General features: G+C 38.0%; 1 protein-coding gene and 1 long non-coding RNA gene across 7 annotated transcripts in view; one reads left to right on the top strand and one right to left on the bottom strand.

The window, feature by feature from the left end:
* The first annotated feature begins 4,366 nt into the window (after positions 1–4,366).
* LOC309381581 lies at positions 4,367–6,587 on the top strand. Its single transcript, XR_014173568.1, has 2 exons — positions 4,367–4,399; positions 5,179–6,587. It is a non-coding gene; the product is annotated as an uncharacterized lncRNA (long non-coding RNA).
* A 1,275-nt stretch (positions 6,588–7,862) lies between these two features.
* The window catches only part of SLC20A2 (solute carrier family 20 member 2), a 76,919-nt gene continuing 60,809 nt past the window's right edge, over positions 7,863–23,972 (bottom strand). For 5 of the 6 annotated variants that reach the window (XM_081933346.1, XM_081933343.1, XM_081933342.1 and 2 more), the window contains 3 exons: positions 18,847–19,032; positions 18,201–18,285; positions 7,863–9,900 (listed from right to left, as the gene is read on the bottom strand). In XM_081933346.1, the coding sequence (XP_081789472.1) occupies positions 9,736–9,900; positions 18,201–18,285; positions 18,847–19,032 (436 nt within the window). In that variant the 3' untranslated portion in view covers positions 7,863–9,735. Of the gene's footprint in view, positions 9,901–17,303; positions 17,389–18,200; positions 18,286–18,846; positions 19,033–23,972 lie in introns of all 6 variants that reach the window. The other variant, XM_081933347.1, reaches the window with a different exon arrangement.

Here is a 23,972-nt window from a genome sequence, read left to right as displayed (position 1 = left end):
AATATAGTCTCTTCTCCAGTTATCACCATACTCAGCAACAGTGCACACCATGTACAATAAAAGTCTGTAAAGGCGTGTTTTTAAATTCTCAGAAGCCATCAGTGGGAAATGAACTGTGACCTTATAAGGAGTGGGATGACAGATGAGGGGTATTTCTCTCTGAGAAAAAAAGCATTGGAGAAAGACTTGAAAAAAGCAAAATCCCTAACATAAAGCTGGGCACTAGTGGACTGCTGCCTAAGAAGCTGGAAAGAATGCAGAGTCCTTAGCTGTGGGTTACTTTCAGCAGAGTGTGTGGGAGAACAAAGGGGGTTGTGTTGTGCTGCTCCTCTGTGTTCAAGCACAATCCTGGAGTTTCACCAGTTCAATGATGACCCATCAAAACAAATGTCTCCCTGAATGATTTTATTCATAAGGGCAGGAGGAGTTCCTAGGTGGTGAGAGTGAAAGGTCACCAGCCTACGTGTTCTCCACATGAAGACTGTCTTAGTTTTGAATGCTGGCCCTAGTGAGCCAGCACGGGGAGCAGTTTATGGTTGTTTTAATTAACTGAGGAATTGATTCTGGTTCTCCTTCTGGTGTGTAATTTGCTACATTCAGGGAGCAGGACTGGGTGTAACAAAACATTTAAAAATTATAACATCGGCACTTACACACATATCCTACTGGCAGTGACGAGACTACTAAAAGTGACCTTGACACAGATATCAAACTCTTATCTACAAAAAAGAGGCTCCCTGTTTTTTAAAGTCCTGTCAAACAAGAGAACATTTGAAGGTGGCTGCCTGATTCTTTGGAATGCAGGTAATTCTTGAGGACTTCAAAAATTTCAGCGATGAGTTCTATGTCCGGTTGTTGGGTGGGCATGGCCATGTTGGCCTCCTGTACCACGGTGGGAGGCATTTTTGCCTTCCCCAAGTTCTGGAGGCTTTACTTGAGCCTCTGGGAGGTTGAAAGCTGCTTCCCCCAGGCTCCAGAGGCCAAGTTTGTTTTTTTGGAACTTCTGGTAGGCCCGTTTCCCCCCCTCCCCAAGCCTCTGCGTAGACCCTGCACTTACCTCACATCCAAAACAGGCCGCATGGAGACTCCTGGGAGAGGCTGGGCGGGTTGGGAAGGGTGGGGCAGGCGGGGCCAGCCAGAGGTGGGATTTGAAGGTTCTCCAAACTGGTCATAATGTTAGCTACAGGTTGTCCCAAACCCAGGCAAAGCCATAGCAGCCCACCCCTGGTCAAAAGTCAGGAGAGCATCTAGTAAACCACCTCACTTAATGAACTCCGATCTCTGTTCTCCCCAATGCACTTATTAAATGAATGCACAGGTGAAGTATAATATGGGGTGCCCCATATTATAGTGCAGGCAGAAGCCCATCTGCCTTCAGTCTCCTAAGGCTCCCTCCCACTCCCTGAAATATCCCAAACTCTGCTTCCTATCCCTTGAGGGTCCCTACAGCTTCTTGGGCCTCCTCCTCTATCTCCCACCTCCATTCACTGATCCCCATATACCTTTGAAGAGCTCCAGAGCCCAGACGATTGGGGTACAGAAGGACAGGCTGTTCCATTGCCAGGACAGGTGGAAGAATTCAACAGTTGCGATCTTTTTATGAGATGCTAACTAAGCTCCTGGTTTTCCTTTTTTTCACCACTTGCTTTTTTTTGCCACTAGGAATGAGAAATTCTCATAGTTTTCCTTCCCTGTATAGTTTCTATCTTTCCCTCCCCTAGCATTAGCAATCATATGCTAAATGTTAATGCTGGGAGAAGGAAAGAAAAACCCTCTTGGCTTTCCTTTCCTTGCTAGCCCTAGCATTGGGGAGTGGATCAGGAATTGCACAGGGGGATGCTACACAGGTTGGGAAGAGTGCTTGGTTGAGTGCAAGTGATCCATGTAGGGAGGGCAAGGGGCACAGAATAGGTGGCTGGTATGGATCAAGAAATGTGTGTGAGGGGGCTTGAGGCTGTGTAAGAGGTGCTATGTTGATCAGGAGGGTTCTCCTGATCAACACAGCACCTCTGTGGGGTTATATGATGCCTGGCCAGTGCTTGGGAGTATGTGACTGGTGCTGTGCAGGTCAGGTACATTGTGCGTGTATCTGTGTGGGTGGATGGCATGGGCCAGGAAGAGTGCATGGGGGTATGCAAGAAGCCAAGTGAGTCAGGGAAGGCACACAGAGTTGATGAGAGTGTCTGGGGATGTGCAAGAAATGTCCTGTGAGTCAGGGAAGGCATTCACAAGGCAGCACAAATTGGGGGGAGGATACAGGGGGAGGGGAGAATAGCATGAATCAGAAAATATATGTTAGGATTGATTCCTTCTCTATGCCCAGCTACTCCCTCCCTTTCCTCCCACTTTTCTTCCCTTTCCTGCTGGCATGTAAGTGGCAAATGCTGGGCGGGGGGAGGAACAAGAGATTGTTAAGATTGGTGGGAAATTGTCATGGAATGTTGAAAATGAAGCTCACACGACATAGCGGCAGCACAGCAGCAACCAGTAGTATTAAAGCAGTCACAACTTTCCAAAACATTATTCCCTCATGACTCATGAATCTGGATTTTGGTCAAAATCTGTTAACCTATTTGAAGTACCTTTGTAAAAAAAAAAAAGATTTCTCTATGATGTAGTATTTTGCTCAAAGTTCATGACATGAGAGTTTTAGTGGTATATAGTACACAATAAAGTGCATAGATTAAAATAGTTTGCTTGAACTTTACACATGTGGATCTGGTCACTTGTGCCTGACAATGATATAGTCATTAAGCACATCATCATGTGATCATGCTACTTAGTGATAGAAATCCCAGTTATCATAAGTAAAACATGGTCACATGGATCATTAAGTAAGGATGTGTGAATTCTGAGTTCCTGCTGGTTTCCCCATTGCTTCTACTTGTAAGAAGCTGAAAGGGAATATCACAAATCACGATTACAGGACTGCAGTTTGATATTGTAATTGCAACTTGGGCATTAAGCACCCAGATAACAATTATGTGACTTCAGGGATCATGCAGTCCCCCTTGCTATTTTTAAAGTGTTCAGTTTGTATCTGGATATTCTACTTTGCTTTGTTTTCTCTTCAGAGAAAATTAGCCCTTCACTTCCAACGTTTGTGCGTAAACATATTATACCCTACAGTATGTTCATAAATCATTTGTCTCTCTGTGGAACTAACATCTGCTATATCCATTACAAATATTGCTCTGTATTTCACAGAATCTACACAAATATGACATTAAAAATTATTCAAACTTAAATTAGGGCATTTAAACCAATCAACATTGTGATTCCATAATCCATAAAGTTGATATAAGCAGAGAGCATGTCTGTGCTATTTAAATTCCTGGACAGTTGCTTTATTTTTAGAATAGGCATTTGATAATGTTAAGCTCTAAGTTAACTGGATCTTTGTTATTAATTTCATATGTACCAAAACGGTTCTTGTATATGTCCCATTACAGGACTACACATCATTGCAAGACTGTCAGTTTAATGACTATGGCATTATTTAGAAACATTGATTTCTCTACTATTTGAGCAGAATCCTTCTTTCTACAGCTACCATTACATAGCACTGTGTTGCTTTAAACAAGACAACTGTTCCTGTGGCTTAGAAAAGAATTTATGCCTTTAATACCAGTGATTTCTGATTCACTCTGCAAAAGTGTGGCATATTACAGCAGTAAACCAGCCTGAAATCTAAGCAAAACCCCGCCATGACTGAGATTAACTATGATTTATATGCTCTCAGTGAAACAGCTAAGGTTTTGCCAGGTGCAAAGACAGATCACATTAATCAAATCCCAAACATGGGCAAGAGGTTAAAAGTCCATTCAGGCTATAATTATCTGTTTCTGCAGCTGGACAACATGAGCTTGTAGACTGAATCATACACAAGAAAACAGGTACAAATCTGTCTAAAGCAATGTTTTTCAAACTTGGCAGCTTTCAAGGTATGTGGTTTTCAACTCCCAGAATTCCTCACATATCTTAAAATTGCCAAGTTTAAAAAACAGAGATTTACAGTAATCAGTCTAATATTCTCGATCACAGATAATGATAACCAGATGATGCCCATGAGTGGTGATGTTAGCTTTGAGAACTGAATTACACTGATTATATAGCTCACCTCATTGTAAAATAATATGTAAGGGTTTATTTATTTAAATATGAATTGCTCTTTTTGTTAAAGTTTGAGAATGTTACAAAAATGTTTCCTTTTACCAAGCTGTATATGAAAAGTTCAAATTGTCAGAACATTTGTATTTGTTTTGCAATACATTTTTCATATGATTAAGAAAAAAAGTGTTTGCTTATAGATAACATCAACATCACATTTGAAATAGAAAAATAAAGGCTCAATTCTATTGACTTTAGGATAGAAAGCATCTTCCCAGGGAACAGAGAAGTACGTATAACAATTTTTCATTAAATTTCAGGCTCCAATATTAACTATTTTTTAAAATGCCTGCTATAAGTTCTGCAACTTCAACTGTTTGTACACAGTTTAAATGCATATTTCTTTCCATAATAAAGGCTTGAGTTTATATTGGTTGTTGAACTTCATGATTGCTTTTAATCAGTTTGTGTTTTCTTGCCATTTCTCTACCTTCAAACACACTAGCTTTTCCTCTTAATTTTGGAGAGGGAAACTTAGTACTGTAATAGAGCATGACATCACGGACAGCAGTTATCTTGTTTGAAACTCAGGAAGAAAGAAAACTGCTTGAGACTTAGATGTTTGAAGGTAGAGACTGCTTCTTTAACTTATGTAAAGCAGTAAGTCAATTACAATGCATTGCAACAACCAACTAACATTACTAAATTGTTCACAATGCAAATCCAGTCATTGCCATATGCAAATATATAGCTTTGGATTATTTTCCTCAGTAAAAAAAGTCTGGTTTTGACTCATTTAATTGGGTAACCTTTATTCTTTTGAGTACTTATATTTTAGATCATATTTATGCAGAAATATTGAATATTCAAGAGTACACAAACTTCAGCACCTGATGACCAACATCTACAAGCTGAAAAGGCTATTACTAAATGAACCTTGGGTGTTGGATTTTTCAATGTAGTCAGTTCACACATTAGTTTCAGTCTATGTACACTAATCAAGTGAGAGATGTGTATATAAAGTATTGTCTAATATTAGAGTTCTCACATTGTGTCCTGTTCTTTCAGTTACCTGAATTGAAAAGTACTTTTTCCAACACAATTTTTACAAAGTTGTCTCTAGCAAAATTTATTGAAATGAAAGGGGTCAGCATACAAGGACTTCAGCAAGTGAACTCTTTTCAACTGGAAACCAATACATCTCTCTGCACATTTGGGTGGAGATTTTCTGTTTCTTGCCCTCACACCTATTAACATTAACTTGCCAGGAGGCAATTCTCTTTACTGACGAGGACATCTGCAGCTAGTTGTTTATCTTATGTTATGTTGAACCTTTATCATTCTTGGAACTCCCTCTTGCAACATCATAGAAAAATGGAATATGATCAGCCTGTTTGATTTTCACTTTGCCCTCAGCTTGTGTTTTGTAAATTTCCAAGCGGATAATTGCAAAAGTTGGAAGGAAGCATTTGGTTTTTATTCAAGCTATGTAGACCCAGATTCATTTGTCCTTGTCCACAAGAAATAAGTGGCAACAACTATGCTAATTCAAGAGCATTCTGCTTGGAAAAGCCTGCTATGTCTTTGACCCTAATGGCTCATTTTTAAAAAAATGACTGTTTAATCTGGACTCTTTTTTAAAACTGATGGGTGTTTCATTTGTAATTTTTCAATCTTGAGTGATTTTTCTTTAAATGTGTATTGCCTGAACTATTTTGTATAGATGGAGAAAAGCAGACAATATGTATAGTTAAAACAAAACTAACAATGTTGGATAAATCACTTGCCTTGCATACTTAGCAGAAAGTTGGGAAAATATTTCCACAAATAGACGGGATCATTTGAAAAACCTAGAGCTGGAAGCCTGGCACAGGATTAAATCTGGGTCCAAGTTAATAAACAGACCTGAAGGTGAAAGGCTTCTCTTTATTTACTCAGTAAATATGCTATTACCTGCTGAGTCACGTGACACATATTGTTAGGATAGTGACAACACCCATCAAGTATAAATACAAGAATAACATTATTTCATAATTCCATGGAGGCTAAAGAGAAATACTACTGTAGTATATGATTGGATGTATTACTAATGGTACCCAGTTCATAACCAGAGATCAAATTTATAATATATTCAGTTATGTGACTGCATTTGGGGTGCTGGACAACTACTTGCTTTCACTGCAAGTTGTAGCATCCTGTAGTGACATGACGTTATAAGACTTGTGGTGAAAACTGGCCCCTTAGTGAACAATGTTAACTTAATGACCCACTTAATGGTCTCTTGATGACCCCTTTTAATAACTATCACAACTTGCAATTATAATTCAGCACACAATTAGTCATAAATCAAGGACTACCTACATGTGATTGCTAAGAATCTATACAGACTTGATGGCATAGAATATAAATACATAATTGTCATATTATGTAGACAAATGCCGATCACTTTAAAAATAAAAATAAGTGGTTTCCTCATGCTTAATGAACAGATGTGTGTGCATATTTTTTAATGACCTGACAAGCTGCAACCCCACAGGATGTACAGAATGTTTCAGAAATCAGGATGAAGAAATGTGTGTGGGGTGTGTGTGTGTGTGTGTGTGTGTGTGCAAGAAAATAAAGTCTTAGCATGCACAAGGCTCCTGGCAGTTATGAGTATATAATTATGGGGGGAGGGGGATAAAAATAAAATTGAGGGGGTTATGCAGACAAAAACTTCAATTTCTTCTTTATCAACAGGATATTTAGAAAGGGAACACTGTTTTCCTTCACTAATATTACATGGGAATATCAGTTGAATTTATGCAGGTCAATTATAGATTGATAATTGTTTTAATTCATAAGGCTGAAAATCAGCCAAGATTTATTTAATCCAGAATTTAAAAACAAATTCTGAAGGTATAATAGTGTTTTTGAAAAAACTGTAATCAATTCAGCTAAGAATCTTTATTAAACTTAAAATGCACTGTGACTCCTGCTTTGGCAGCTTCTTATCAAAGGCACTTAGGTTAGAATTTTAAAAGGATACCCTATCATTTTTATTTCTATTCTTTGAGGTTCAAAAACCTTTGAGGTTTTTTTTCCCCTAAATGGACACTACTTTGCAACTGCAATAGAAAAACTTGATTAAGGTTAACAAAAGTACTTGTTAACATGCAGATTATGCCATTAGTAACTTGAATCACAAATTGTACATTCAAGTTCAGAGATTTGTGGTATCAATATTATTAAACACTTGAAAACCTAAGCATTATAATGGCATTGCCTTGAAAGGAAAATGTGATTTTTTTTCCTCCCAAATTTTCTGAAAAGTTTTTTTTCCTCCCACGTTTTCCTTTTCCCAAGTATTATGATAGCAATATGCAAACATCTTAATTTTTCTTCAATCTTAGGAACATACACTTTTGTATTGTTATGTATGAAACATTTTTAGCAGGAAGAAGGCTTTAATAATTCCAATGGGAACTGGATCCTGGAACAAACAGTCCCAAGTGCAATAAATAGAAGCTTCTGTTTGCGCTGTACAGAGCTGGGCTTTATTTAGATTTTGTCACTTAGTATGTAAGTGAATGTGTGTGCACACCTCCATTGTTACAAAACACTGAACAAGCTTACATAGAGGGAGCATAAATAAAAGGATTATAACAAATGCAAAATGAGAAGGAAAAGTTTGTGCTAAACAAGTGTCTTTAAATGAATTGGTATCAATCAAAAATCTTATAGAGCAGTGAGAATAAAAAAGGCTTAATAAGTAGTCTGAAGGCAATTTATTCTTTTATTATAAATTTAGAGTGAATGACCAATGAAAAAGGATGACAATGGAGTACCAAGAAAGCTCATATATCAAAATTTTAGCAGCATTTCAACAGTTCTGGGCTTCCAACATTCTTCAAGAAAAGCTTCCTCAAATCCTTTCCAGTAAATACAACTACAGCAATAAGTTTTAAACAACAGAACAGTCTTCTGGAAAAAAAAACACAAGAGTTGTACAACAAAGTGATTAATGCCAGAGAACTTCTCAAATGCTAATGCTTCAGAATTCCATAGCAATAAAAGGACACCAAATATTGTCTCTTAATTGCTACTTGGAAAACGCCTTATTAGATGCATAAATTAATTACATCAATTTGCAGCTTTTTTGATAGATTTATCTACTAATATATTCATTTTATAAAACACACAAGACTGGCAAACTAAGATAATTCCTCAAAAAGTAAAAACTGATTTCTTATACAACCTGTTAAATTATCTTAGCAATGCGGGAACTGCAGCATTATCAATCTTTCCCACTCTTCGTTGACATCCTGTGTTCTGATGAATAACATGCTGTGGATGTTTCCATGTCACCACTAATCTGGAGCAATATAGATACATGCAACTATAGGGTGGACTCTCCTAGTTTGGCCTGACTGCTACATTGAGATGTTATCAAAGGACAAAATGACGCTGCAGAATTTTTCACTTCACCAACTGTTAGTATCAGAACTAATCCTTCCAAATGCTTCTTGGAGCTAGTATTGATAATAAAACTCTCCACAGTGCCAGTTTTAACAGCCAAACACCTCTTACTTGAGTACTTCCCTTTTTCTTTAGATACTGAAATGTCACAACTAATGTGCACACTGCCAGTATTGCACAATTCCACTATATGGATGAGATTTACTGGATGCAATCATAGAAACAAGACAGGATTTCAGTTTCATCTTTCTTTTCCTGAACTTGTTCATTAGATTGATAGTAATGAACCAGAATGAGAATCACATACAAGTGATGGCAAACATGTTTTAAAAGAAATTTGAACTCATCATATATAAAAGCAGAGTTGGATTTCTAAAAAAATAAATGCAATGGGTAGTAGATAACTGCAACAATATGCTTTCCTACTTACAGGAAATATTAATATTATCTTGGCATTGCTGGTGTTTGATGAGTAGAAAAGAATGCTAATTAAAATATTTAGGGAAGGAGAGCAATAGCAAATACACATACTGACAAACAGTATAATACTGTCAAGCTATTCCCCTTCTTTGGTACTGTCTAAACTTTCTTATCCAAAATATTTAAGGGAAATGCAACATTAAAAAGCTACATTTCAAAGTATTTATAAAATCAATGTGCATACAGTATTATACACAACAATATGATATGAACCACATTTTACCAATGTACTTCGGTACTATTTTATTTCAGTATCATTAAACTTTTTTCAAAAAAGAATCTTACTCAGTTTACATTTTGCTTCATCATATATTATTATGTTGACAAATGTCCCAGCTTCTTAATGGGTTTTAAAAATCACCACTAAATGATACATTATATACAGGTTTTACTAGAGATTAAGTTCTAGGCAATTATTTTCATCTCACTTATAACTTAAGGTAGTATTATCAACTACAAGCATGTAGGTATATGGGTGCGTGTCTATATACACACACAGACACACACACACACATTGTACAGAAGAATGGCACCAAAGATACTCATAGTATGTACAGTAGATGTTAGATACTGAGGATAAATGACTTGCAGACTATCTCTTACTGTATGGTTGATCAGGGAGTTCTGCATTCTGAGGATGAGACTTAAAAGAGATACTCCCTTTTTTCTGGAAAGAACAGTGAAGTATCAGACATATGGTAATATTCCATACATTAAGATTGCCATAATGCCAGCACTGAATAAGCCAGCTACAGGAACAGTCACAAACCAAGCTAGAAAGATATTGCGGAAGAGATGCCAGTCAACAGCCTTCTTGGATCGTATCCAACCAACAGATACCACAGAACCAACCTTGAAAATTTGAGAAAAAAGTTAGAATTAAATATATCTTAATATGTTTAAATATATATATGACGATAGATAGATAGATAGATAGATAGATAGATAGATAGATAGATAGATAGATAGATAGATAGATTGATAGATAGATAGATAGATAGATAGATATGACTGCGGGTCAATAAATTTTGCTTGTTTAAATAGTCAGGAATTCTTTATTGATTACCACTAGCACATTACCTTGTGAGTTACATAGCACAAACCAGCAATTTGTGGAAAGGGATGGGTTAGTAACCACCAACAAGTATGTCTAATGTGTGATGCAAAAAAAAAAAAAAACCTTCACTTTAATAAGTTACATTTTAATGCTAAGTATAAATGACATCCCAACCCTTCACTTTCTCAAGATAGTCAGAAAGGTTAATGTGCTGTGACCATTAAACAACCATATTTATGGACCCCAGTTTATAAATAAATGCCAGTCAGCTGATGCCCAAAGTTAAAAGGCTCAAAAAGATTGTTCACATTTTAATTTCTTATTCATTTTTACATGGAGCAAGTTCAATAAATTCTTTCCAATTATTGACAACAGCATAATCCACTTAATGTATCTTAAAAGCTAGTCAAATGACCATTTCTGATCAATCAATTCTGACAACATTATTTTGGAAATGGATTGCAAACAAACAAACAAATAAATTCCAAGAATCTGTTTTGTAACCCCAGAAAAGTTTGGCTGTTTTAAAAGATTGTAAACGTGGTACATTAAGTGCTCTGAAGTAATTTTGGGAATCAAATCCAAAACACTGCAAAGCCTTAGAACAAATATGTATGCAAACTAATAAATTGTTTCTACTCATTTTTATCTGGATTCTATGACTTTTCAATCCCTCTTAATTGTCAGTTGAATGCTTAACAGCAAAGATTAGGACACCACCTAGAATGACATTCTATGAAGCATCAGCACTTATTTCAAAGGGGAAAAAATATGGTTACACTCTTCTTATATGCACAAGAATGAATTTTGGGCTCATGGGCTTCTTTAGATCATGTAATATACATTGGCAGTGTAGCTGTAGCACACTTTTAGCAGCACTGAGCAGGTGCCAGGGACAGCAGAAACCTATTCAAGTATTGGAGGACACAATCATCAGCATTCAAGAATGACAGATGATAGTGCCCATAACTAAAATTCAACTGATAACTGATCCAACTATTGCATATTAAATGGGAGAATAGTTATTAAATCTTCTATAATCCCAAATCTTGCCCCCAAGTTCTTTTATTTCTGTTACAAGGGCATGAATAGTGTTCAGTTGTTTTTTAACTGGACCTGAAATCTGCAGCCATGTGACTGCTAATTGCAGTAACTAACTCAATTGTTTCAATGCATTTCATACTGGAGTATAAACAACATCTACATGTCATCCTACTGTATCAAATAATCAGTACTATTACCTAGATCAGGGGTCGGCAACCCTAAACATTCAAAGAGCCATTTGGACCTGTTTCCCCTAGAAAACACCGGGAGCCACAAAACCTGAGTGGGAGTGACTAACTCGACATCACTCACTCACATCCAATCACATGCCCCCCCCCCACTAGTCATTAGGGCAGTGAACAGGTTGTTAAAAAAAACCCTGGAACCACAAAACCCTTTTGACATATCTCTCTCTCCCTCCTCCCTTTCTCTGTCTCTCTCTCTCCGTCTCTCTCTGTCCCCTTCAATCTCCCCTCTCTCTGTATCTCTCTGTGTGTGTGTCTCTCTCTCTCCCCCTCTCTGTGTGTCTCTATGTCTCTCTCTCTCTCTCCCCTCCTCTGTGTATCTCTTTTTCTCTCTGTGTCTTGCTATGTCTCTCTCTGGCCAGCTGTGGTTGTGAGAGGAAAAGGAGAGGGAGGAGGAGGGTCCTCCTCCTCCAGGCAGCCAAAGTCCCCCATGCAAGTTTTAAAGCCATGGCTGGATGCTGCAGGCCCATCATCCTTTCCGTCATCCCCTCCCAGATCCCATTTCCACCCGCCAGCCCTCATGTTGGCAAGGCCGGCATTGGTTGCGGCCTGGTTGGGACAGTATCTTGGGGCGGAGAGCAGGTTGCATGTCTCTGCAAGCAACTGAGGAACACCCAGCACCAACAAGGGCCAGAAGAAGCTCCAGCAAGAGTGAGGCACTGGAGAATCAGCCCCGACCGCTTCTCCATCACCCACCGTTTCCCTTACCTTCTCAGGCCAGGCAAGGAGTGACTGGGAGGGGAGGGATGGGGCCAGCTAGTGGTGGGATCACCCAACCTGGAGGCACAGCAGAGGGCCCAAAGAGCTGCATGTGGCTCTGGAGCCACAAGTTGCAGACACCCGACCTAGATGTTTTATACTGTCTTCAGCCCTTGCTCATTTTTTTAGGTTTATCTTCCACTGATCAGACTCACTAGTAATATCTCCATCACTTTTTTGCTAGCTTTTTTCTTCTTTTCAACAAAATTAAGAAAAAGACTAGGAAGAATGGGGCATACAAAAATGAACAGATGTGTCTGAAGTTCTGGCCTGGCTTTTGTGGTTGACTCGTTACATATCCCTGCTCACAATCAGACCACAGTAATGGGAGGGGATAGGGAAAACTTTGGGATGTAAGAGAATACAAGTTCCCTGGAAGTGTGAGACAGACTCAAACCCCAAGGTTATTGCCTGGGATCATCCGAGGCAGACAGTTTATTTGCAAAATAAAAACAGTGCAACTGATTGGGAAATTCAGGGGGGGGGGGGGAAGAAAAAGGTTTTCTGATGTTGTTTATGCACCAGAACTGGCTTTTCTACTTCTGTACCCATAAGGTTTTTAATTAAAGTTATGGAGAAAAAAGGTTCTGGGAGGGTCTTTTTTTTTTTTTGCTGTTTAATGCAGTGGGACAGTTGACATTAAGCTAGTTCTCAGGGTAATGGCCTACCTGGATTCCACCAGGTCATCCTTGAGATGTTGGCTATGGTCAAAGAAATGGAAGAAAAAAAGAAGCCAGGAAGTGATTCTGGCTTGGGTATCAGAGGTTGCTATCTCAGGCTGGAGCAAGAGCACAGGCCGCTTGCACATGCCCTAAACCAAAACCCAAGAAGTCTGAGCAATCACCTGCAGCCAGGAAAGAGTGAGAGAGAGATGCCCCGTACCAGGCACTGAAGATCAGTGGATGACAAATATGGACAAGGCAGCAAAGGCCAAAGACCCCCTTCTCCCTGCCAGAATTATGGTCTGACGTAGAAGATGGAGAGCAAAGTGGCTAGCCAAATAGGATGAACCTCCTAAGTGGAACATCCCAAATGCCAGTTACAGCCCATCAATGGAGCATCTGAAAGAGAAATTCACAGGGATGGAAATTCGTGCTGCAGCAACACCAGGAGCCGCTTCTGCTACTGGCAAAGGGATAGTGGAAACCCTGGTGGCCCTGGCAATTCCCTCTCCTCTCCTTCAGCCAGCAACACAAGCAGCTGCACCTGCAGTCAGAATGCCAGTGCAAATGGCCTTCACCACGCTGTCGCCACTGTTGCACCAATAGCGCTGCTGTGGTCAGGACCAGGGCTGTAGTCAGGGCTCTAGCCTTGTGGTTGCATCTGGGATTCCAGCACTGGTACCAATAGTGGCAGGTTGCATTCCACCTATTGCGGAGAAACAGCAGCCAACCCCCTTGGTGGTCCTCTTTGATGGGTGCCCGAGGCACCTAGCCCATTTCTTGTCTCAAGTCTGAGATTTCAGTGTCCTTGGGAATAAAGTAGGTCCTTATGGCCTTGCTGGACTCGGGGTGCACCAGATACCAAGTGGTAGAGAATTTAGGAATGGGGCTAAGAAAGCTAAGGAAGCCCATAGCATTTTCTCAGCTAAACAGTTCTGTAACAGGTGAGTGCCAGCAACTTTCTTAACTGAGTTTGTGAAGCTAAAAACTGGGACTTACAGAGAGACTATTCAATTTATCATGGCTCCGGAGATGACAGAGGCCAAGGTCCTGAGCCAGTGGAAAAAATGGGAGTCCATCTGTCAATTGGGATAGAAACAAGTGGCAGATGTGAAGAAAACCAGCAAGAGTTAAGGAAAGTGCTAAGCCACCTACAGCTAAGAAAGTGAAAGTGGAACCTGCCAATAAATCTGCCAATAAACTAAAGGAAAGTCTCACCTTAGAGCTGTTGATTCTCAAGGAATATTGCAACCTGGCAGAGGTCTTTGGCAAAGGTATCAAACACACTTCTGCTCCAGAGACTGTGTGATTGAGGTGGTGCCCGAGGCTAAACTGTCAAAGGCAAACTATATACACCTAGGGAGATGGAGGAGGTCTGCACATTGATAGAGAAAAAATTAGCCAGGAGCTTCATTCAACTGGATAAGTCAAGGATAGCAGCCCAAGCTTTTCAAAGAAAACAAAGATGGATTAGGCCAGAGGTGTCAAACCCGCGGCATCACGTTGTTGTCATGTGACGAACCACAACTTTCTCCCCCTTCGCTAAACTGGAGGTGGGCGTAGCTCGTGCATGACACATCCGGCCTGTGGGCCACAAGTTTGACACCCCTGCTTTAGGCTGTTGGCCAATTATAGAGGGCTAAACTGTATATGCGTGGTGAATACGTACCCACTCCCTCTAATGAATGACCTGTTGGGCCTGCTTGCAAAGGGAAAGTTACTCATGAAGTTGGACTTGAGGAACGCATACTACAGAATGAAAATTAAGGAGGGGGACAAATGGAAAACAGAGTTCAACTGCCTTCAGGGTTGCTACCAGTTATGTTTGTGCTATAGTGGGGCCCCAGGGGTGTTCCTGCAGCTAATAGATGAAGTCCTACATAAGTATTTGTACAAGGTGGTCTTGGTGTATCTGAACAATTTATTGATATACAAAAAACCAAGGAAAAGCATATGAAATTGGTCAGAGCAGTGCTCAAGAAGCTATGGAGGACTCAGCTTTTCATGAAGTTGTCCAAGTGTGATTACCACAAGATCAGCTTAGACTACCTAGTGTACTGGATTTTAAAAGATGGCATAGGGATGGATCCCAGGAAGGTCCGAGCGATCTTAGAATTGGAACCTCCATGAACAAAGATGCAACAGAGTTTCCTCAGCTTCATGGATGGAGGGAGGATAGCCTTCCTGGGGAAGCTTATCTATGGACTTTATTGTGGAATTGTTGGAGAGCACTATGATCTGGCTCATTACAGACATATTCTCTAAGCAGGCCACTTTTTGGCATGCCCTAAGATCCCCTCCTCTCAGGATCTGACTAAGCTCTTTGTACAGCATGTGTACTGGCATGGCATTCCAAAACACACAATTTCAGATTTGGGGATGCAATTCACCTCAAAAATTTGGCCTAAGTTCTGGAGGTTGTTAGGCATCCTCAGATGAATGGAGCTTGTGAACGTATGAATGCAGTCATGGAACAGTACCTTTGATGCTACATGAACTGCCAGAAAAATAATTGGATTGAGCTCTTGCATATTGCTGAGGTGACTATCTAGTAGTATTGGGTTTTGCCCCTTTCGAGTGCTATGGGTGTGGAATTTGTGCCTAAGCCAGAGCTTCCTCAAGAATCTTCTTCGATGACTTCATTGGCTGAGGGGATGAATACTCTGAAAGCTATCTGGCCTGTAGTGCACAAACATTAGAAGTAGCACGGGAAGTGCAAAAGAGACAGGCTGATAAGAGAGTACTTCAGAGGGAATTTAGAATAGGAGATGATGTGTACCTGTCCACAAAGTTCTTGCAATTGGGCCAACCCTGCAAGAAGCTGAGCCCTGAGTACATAGGTCCTTTCCATATCATCTGGATTATAAATCTAGTGACAATGGAATGAAAGTGACTAAAAAGTCCTAGGTGCATTCACCCAGTATTTCACTGTATTTCCCAAAGCACTTCCATAGCTTATTGCTGAGGCTGGCCATTAAGTCGGCTCTCCCCTCATATGGGTAGACAGAGAGAAACACTTCAAGGTCAAGGAGACCCTTGATTCTCAATACCACAAGGGGAAGTTGCATTATTTAGTCTTATGGAAAGGGTTTTCCTTGACAGAGGCAGAGTGGGTGGCAAGGGAACGTCCATGCCCCTAGGCTTATTCAGACGTTCCATGCCTCTGACCCCGATAGGGTGTTAGTGCGAAAAGCCATAGTGTAGAAATAATGTGCCTGTTTATTTCTTTGTAGGGTTAATCTTCTTTCTGGAGAGTCAGCATATCATAATTGACTCTCAACATAGCCCTGCTTGCAACCAGACAACAGTAACGGGAGGGAGGATGGAAGGCATTGGTATATAAGGGAGGTTTACAAGAGAACTCTGAAATGCAAATGTGCTGCCTGAAAGCATGAGACAGACCCAAACCTCAAGGTCATCACCTGGCAGGCTGTTTCCAAAATAAAGCAAATGCAACTGACTAGTGGACAATGGACAATCAGAGCTCCAGTGGGGAAAAAAGGAGTTCCTATGCTGTTTTGCATGCAAAAACTTCAGAACTGGTTTTTCTACTTCTGTACCCATATGGCTTTTCAGTAAATTTATATTCTTAGAGAAAAAAAATGTCCCAGGAGTTTCTTTTGCTGTTTAATGCAGTGGGACAGTTGACAAGGAATTTATAGGGAAAGAACTTGGAATGGTAGTACAAACAGAACGTAAAAAGCACCACATTTTATTTAAACACTGAACTAAAAAATTGTAATTTCCGTATTTGAATTTATTTTTTTCTTCAAATTTTTAAAAGGGCATCAGTTATACTGGTTTTTAGAAGCAATTGTATACATTATACAAATTTAGTGTATTTATTTTAATGACAATACATATTAGAAAAGCAGTTAAGTTCATTACTAAAAGCTACAATGTCTAGAATTTCAAACAGCTAGGCTTATATTGGTTTGAAATTAATCACCATTTGCCTTCAAACAGAAAAGTTGCGACTTAGACTGCACTGCACTTGTGATTGTTTTCCCTAATTTTTACATTCTATAATCCACAAGTGTCCAGTATGAAAAAAAATATTTGTGAGAAAACTACTATTAATGCAAAGCTAACATTAAATTTAAATTTGTGGAAGCAAGAATACTAAAATGTTACATTTATTGCTTGTTAATTGATTATTAAAATGAATTCTACAATGTAATTCACAAGTTGCAAAAATAATAAGCAATAAAAATAATAAACTATGGTCTGTGTAATCTAATATTTGTTTTAAAAATCAGTTTCCTATTATTTGGAAGAATTTAGAACTCAAATTTTTAAAGCATTTTTGAAAGTAAATAAAAATTCCACATTTTGATTATTAATGTTATAAGCAATGTAATATATTGTATGTCATGAGACATTACATAGTGAAGGCAAAATGGGGAAAAATCAGAATTTACTATTTATTTATGTTCTTAAATGATTGTGAATGTGTTTAATTGGCATGACCACTGCAAACTCCAATACCTTGCAATGAGTGGAGCTTATTGGAATACCCACATTTGAGGCTACAAGTACGGTTAGCGCACACATAACTTCAATGCAAAATCCACTGTGAAGAAATAAAAAGAGACAGATGGAGATTTTGTAGCGTAAAAGTGACACATAGGAAATCCCATGCCATGCATTCATCAGGAAAGTGGAAGGATGAAGGATATAAAGTGTCAGAACCTCTTGGCAAAGAAAAATGCAACAGATCAAAGTTCATGTGTGGCATGACCTACAGAAAAAATATGGCTATTCAGAGCCAAATCTATCAACAAGGTTTGAGACAGCACTCAAGGAAAGCCTAATACAGATTTGTTTCAGCTTATTGTATTCATAGTAACAAACAAGAGTCCTTTACACTTTCTGTATCAGGTGATAAAATGCCTTAGTTCTATTCTCATTATTAGAGGTTTTTTCCCTTTTACTTTTAAAATGTAGATATAATTTTTATTTAATACTCTTGTGCAATTGCATAGCCATATGAATAACTCAGCATCAAATAAAAAGCACAAGTTTTTAGTTTTTGCACAAGATCTGAGCAATTAACAGGGCATGCAAAAATCCAAAGGCTGCCTTTTAAAGGAACACATAGCTACATAAAATTGAATATGGCTGTGCATTTAGTTATGAATAAATGCTAATAAGTTTAAAAATGCTCAGCTGTAAAAAAACCTTGAAAGATAATTAAATGTTTGAGAAGGGAAGTAAAACCTCCTATATCGTGTATTTTATAAAAATATGAGGAATGTCTTCTACATCCAATTTAAGTTTTTTACTGTGGTATCATGCCATTATAAACTGATCTGAGCAAGGTTAAAAAAAATAAAAACAAATAATCCAGACCAGCTTGGCTGCAGTCACAGGGCAAAGGCATACCTTGCAGTGTGTAGTACTGACAGGAAGTCCAACATTGGAAGCTATCACAACTGTGAACGCCGAAGCCAACTCAATAGTGAAACCACTGCAGGAAGCATAAGAAAACACTTCACAGTCACTCTTTTTAAAAAAATAATAATTCTTGATCTATCAGTCTGGGCTTATACCTTGCAACATGCCAAAAGCTTACCCGTTCTTCTTCAAATGCTTTCCTCCAATGTTTGATCATTGAGTTATATTAAAAGAATAAGAAGCTGCTGGATAATGAAAACTGTACACACACGCATACATCCAGATTAAATTAGTGAAGCAGCTTTCTGGTACCTGATATCTAATCTATATTCCAAGAAATTAAGGCTTAATTAGCAATTAGGTTAGCAGCAGAATTCTAGTATGCACGAAAAACAAATAAAAATCATGGATCCAGTTTTTAGTTTTAGAAAGCAAAACTAAACTACTTTGATTTATGCCTTTTCTCTATGCTATTCAAGACATTGTCAGACTTTTCTGCTCAACTCCAACACTTTAAGCATATTATGTTAGTTTAAAGACAAGATTTTCAACTCAGATCAAAAGCAAAAATAATTAGGGGCAAAGATGTCACAGCAAAATTTATCAAAGTATTATTCACTAAACAGGCACTCACCTTGATGGTGTGATAGGTGTGAGGTCTTTTCCCATTGTTTGGATCACTCTTCGTCCCCAGACCCAGAGGCCTACACAGATGCCAATGCCTCCATACAGTAGCAGCCAAATAGGAGTAGGAGAATCTTGCATTACACCACCCTGATCATATATAAGCCAGAGGGCAACCAAAGGGCCTATAGCATTGCTAGAGAAGAAAATATAATATCAAATCCTAAATACTTTGCTGTAATAGCCTGCAGACCATCTTAGCGTACATCAGACTAGCTTCTTACAAAAAGCTGTTTTTCTATAAGCATTAGCCTTGTGCTGTCTTCTCAGTCAATCTCCTTCAATGTTCTTAATTTCTTGCTTCCTTGAGCACAGTGGCTGTGCTGTTATGCTATTAGAGAATACCAAATGACTCTTGTGCATATCTCATATTACTTGACAAAAATCTACACCTAACATAGACCAACCATTAAAGTACTTTGCTGATTGTTTATCATTGGTTTTATGATATTTATGCCCAGGTGACTTCAGAACTATTGATTATGTAATAGTTAGTATGGCAACATTAGCCCCAAGTTCATTTCTGAGCTCAAATCCAACAGTTGGTTTGAAGTGCTAAATGTTATCAAGTCTCGCTACCTCAGGTAATGTTTTCTCTGAAAATAAAATATAGGACTCAATATGTATCTTGGAATACACAATGACATCAGTAAAGTCCTAGAAATTTTATGAACAATAGTGCCAGATATTAGGACTCTTTCAATCTGACAAATGACTTAGAAGACATTGGACTTCATACATAACATTTTTCTGCTATTTGATAAGCAGTAGGACTTTGTGCAAGTCTGGAAAAATTGTGGTTGTTTTAATTGATAAAACAACCATCTACCATCTTGATGTGACAAAACATACAAGTCCTGCTCATTTTTTCTGAGACCGGTTGTGCAATAATACCTACTTAAAATTGTGATAATTCAAAAGCCGAATTATTATTTCATTAGGTTTATGACCCATGATTAAGACGAGATAAGGGAAAGAAGATGTGAAGCAGAATAATGCTCTGTTACTTTACTATTATTAACATACAGCATTTCTGAACAATGTTGAATAACTTGTCGCTGGACAAATAAATTGAATAATTTTCAAAACAATACAATTTACAATAAATTTGAAACAAATCTGAAATGAGATGACAGTGTTTAAAATTCTAAATAGAGTATTTCATGCTTTAAACGTTTCAATTTTAAACCACTTTGCATAATGCTAATAAATATATATGTTCACTACAGAAAATATATTTTCCAACAACAGCAGAGAAATGAAAGTGTGGGACAAGAGCAGGAGAATAGAGACTTGTTCAGGTTGATTGTTTTTCATATACTTAACAATGGAAAAAGAGAACCTATCTATTTATTATATTTATATCCTGGATTTCATTCAGGAGTTCAAGACAGCATAGTGTTTCCTGTCCTATTTATCTTCAAACAACCAATATGTGAAGTAATTTGAGCTGAAAAAGAATGACTACTTCAAAATCATCTGTGAACTTCTGTGGCTGAGGGTGAATCAGAATAATTATCTCCCGACTCTTAATCCAATACCTTAACCATTACTTACTCACTCACACTATCACAGCAATGTTTTATTCAGTTTCAGCAACTTTTTATTCTCACGCTTATGCAGGAAATGTAATAAACTCACAAATGTAAAACTGCAGTTGGAATTTGCCCAACTAGTTCAGTTTACCACAAAAACATATTAGCAGTGCTTTACTTTAAGAATGTGAGAGGAGCTAAAACTCATCAATGCTCTTTTTAATGTTTCTTTGGAAGGATCTTCCAAAGACATTCAGTTGGTTCTTAACCTAACTGGCTTCCAGAAACTGCTCAAATCAAAGCTCTTCCATGGAGTATATTGGTCTTGACTTCATCTTGGTTTGGTTGATTCAACTTTATTAGGAGTTTTTCATTAGTTTATTGGTAGTATATTATTATTATTTATTTACTGCATATCGTTCTAACATATATTTGCATACCACCAAAAGTCCTTAGGGGTTTGGCAGTCTATAAATGTAAAAAATATACATAAGCATTTTTCTATCTTACATCATCAGTTAGATAATTTCTAGTTCCTGTCTGGAACTATTTGCATTGTGTTATTCCCTAATCAATAAAAATATTGATATAGAAGATAAACAGTATCAGGTGTTGAAAACTGGCTTGCAGTCATAAACTGCTTTATTTTCCAATTGTATCAATTGTATCTACATTAGGAAAAGAGACTTGATATGAAAAGCAGGTGGTGACTATGGAATAGATGCATGGAAATACTGTAACCAAGTGACACACTTTTTACAATTTGTAATGGAAGATGGGTTTTTTAATGTTTGTTTGTCCTTGTTCAAAAACAAATAAAAATGTTTTTTTAAAAAAGGAAGAGAGATATTTTGGAAATAACACACCTAGATTTTTGCTTAATTTTTATTATAGAAATCTGCAGAATAATAAAGGCAGGCAAGTTGGGGAACCTGATAGATATCATGACATAATAGGCTCCAAGCCATTTATTTCTGCATTACCTTTTATTCTGTTTTCAGCATGTATTACTTATCATTATCCTCATCCTTAAACTTCACAAAGAGATACAATATAAATTGAGAACACATTGTATAATTCTTATCTGTTTCCTAGTAGTATTGGGGGTGGGAGGTATGTTTTAACCCAGTTTCTGATCAGAAAGGGGGAAAAAACAATAATTGTAGATGCAGTCATTAACTAGCTGAGGCAAAATATTCAGCTTCCAAATACTTTAAGTTTCTCCTGTGATTCCTCTAGGAAAACTTGAGAAAAACTACTAATTCTGTAAACACTGTAGAATCCTGATTATATTATTAATATCACTCAAGGACACAAAACTGTGCCAGCTTTTGAATTCTATTGAATTCTTCATCAAACTACATCAATAACTACTGTATTATTCAAAGTATAAGATGCACCTTTTTTCCTCAAAAAAGAGGCTGAAAATCTGGGTGCGTCTTATACATTGAATACAACATTTTTTGCCTCCTGAAGCCCCGCCTCCTTCACCCTGCATACCCTTATGGAAGCTTTCAGAGAGCTCCTGGGGGCTGGGGAGGGCAGAAAAAAGCAAAAATGGGTCATTTTTTGCCCCCCCCCCCCCCCGATCCCCAGCAGCACTCTATAAGCCTCCATAAGGCTGTGCATGCAATTTTTCTGACAAAAAACAGGCCATTTTTTGCTCATTTTTGCCCCACCCCCACGAGCACTCTGCAAGGCCTCCCCCCAAAGGCTATTCATGCCTTTTTTGGAGAAAAAAAATGGGCCCATTTTTGTGAAAAACGGGCCATTTTTGGGCGGTTTGCAGAGTGCAAAAACTTTTTTTCCCCTTTTGGAAAGCTCTTTACCTGATTGATGAGAATTAGATTCATCAAGTGCTGTGCCAGCAGAAGGGAAGTCTTTAGGTGCTGCCGATTGTCAGTGATTTCCTTCTCCAGCACATGGATAAATACACCTGGAAACATCTACCTACCTCCTACTCGCTCCCTCTCTCTCCCTACCTATCTACTGTATTTTTTTCTCTCTCTCTCTCCCTCTACCTACCTACCTACCTACCTACCTACCTACCTACCTACCTACCTACCTACCTACTCTCTCTCTCTCCCTACGTATCTATTGTATTTCTCTCTATCTCTTTCCATTTCTCTCTCTCTATCCCTCTACCTACCTACCTACAAACACACACTCTCTCTATCTCTCCCTACCTACCTACTGTATTTCTCCCCCCCCCTTTATCTACCTACCGATCTACCTACCTAACTATTCTCTCTCTGTCCCTACCTACCTATTGCATTTCTCTCTTTCTCTCCCTCTCTATCCCTCTATCTACCTATCTACTTTTTTAAAAAAAATTGCCTCTTCAAAATGTTGGTGTGTCTTATACTCCGAAAAATACAGTACTTCTTTTTCGTTCCCCTCTTTCCTTAGGTCAATTTTACCTTTCTTGATATTCAGTCAGTCTAATAAAGATATCTGGGACTCAAATTAGGATGCTGAAATTTTTTGACTAGCAAATCTCCCTTTGTTTTTGACATAATGTGGAAATTTAGATATTCAACAGCAATATCCTTCAGTAAGTGAAGAGGATTTTACATCATTAGAAATGGGAACAACTCGGTAAAGATGCCTCCTATTCTACTAGTAGTTAAGCAAGCAGGGTTCCCAGTGAATGTATACTGAAGTAATATTTGTCCCAGGTACTTTGCTTTTATAGGTTTTTTTTTCTTTTTAAAAAACCCACCAGATATAAATTAGGCCAATTACATTGATATAAACATTAATGTACTGTAATTTCTTTCTATCTTTTCTAATCAATTACACATAAATCTGCATGATTTATCTAAAGACACATTAGTGTTAATAGGTTTTATATTTTAAAAAATGGGACAGTAACCATTTAGCTATTAGTTTCAACAGCTTTGAAGAATTTTCAGCACATGAGTCCCAGCATCTGGTAGAGCCTAATGTAAGTGTGAATGTGCCCCATGGATCCAGATTCTGAATAACCTTGGATATAACGTTTAGTTATGGTCCTATTCATATTCTACTAAATCAGAGCTTCTCCCTAACATATTAATGCACAGTATTTGTCAATTAGGAGTGAATGAAAACATTTATATGAAAAATTACATATTTTAGAGGAAAATGCCCTTCTAAAGATAAACATTCCTTACAAGACCTCCATAATGTAAAGGTATAAACAAAGGATTATCTCTCCTCCCCTCCCAGAAAACAAAAACAGGATCAAAAGATTGTAAAAGTTGCTAAATAGAAAAACATTCTTTTTGATAATAGTGATTCTCAAAAGTTAAACTACATGCAACTGCAAACAGGTCACAAGAATATTATATTGTGCTTGTAATACATTCAATAGCCAATGTAAAATTGGTAATTACCTGTCAACAGGATTTCCATATATTCCATTTTCTACGTATGAATAGTGTTCCATTCTGGCAATCTTTTAAATAAACTATTATGGCAATATTGCAATGTTTTATGTTAAGGGAGAACTGTTGAATATGATTGTTCTCTCTCCCCCCACCCTTTTCCCTGCAAAAAA

The sequence above is a fragment of the Natrix helvetica genome (assembly GCF_964273705.1).
Source record: "Natrix helvetica genome assembly, chromosome: Z".
In the NCBI taxonomy this organism is placed as follows: Eukaryota; Metazoa; Chordata; class Lepidosauria; order Squamata; family Natricidae; genus Natrix; species Natrix helvetica.
This window is presented reverse-complemented; position numbering and strand designations above follow the sequence as displayed.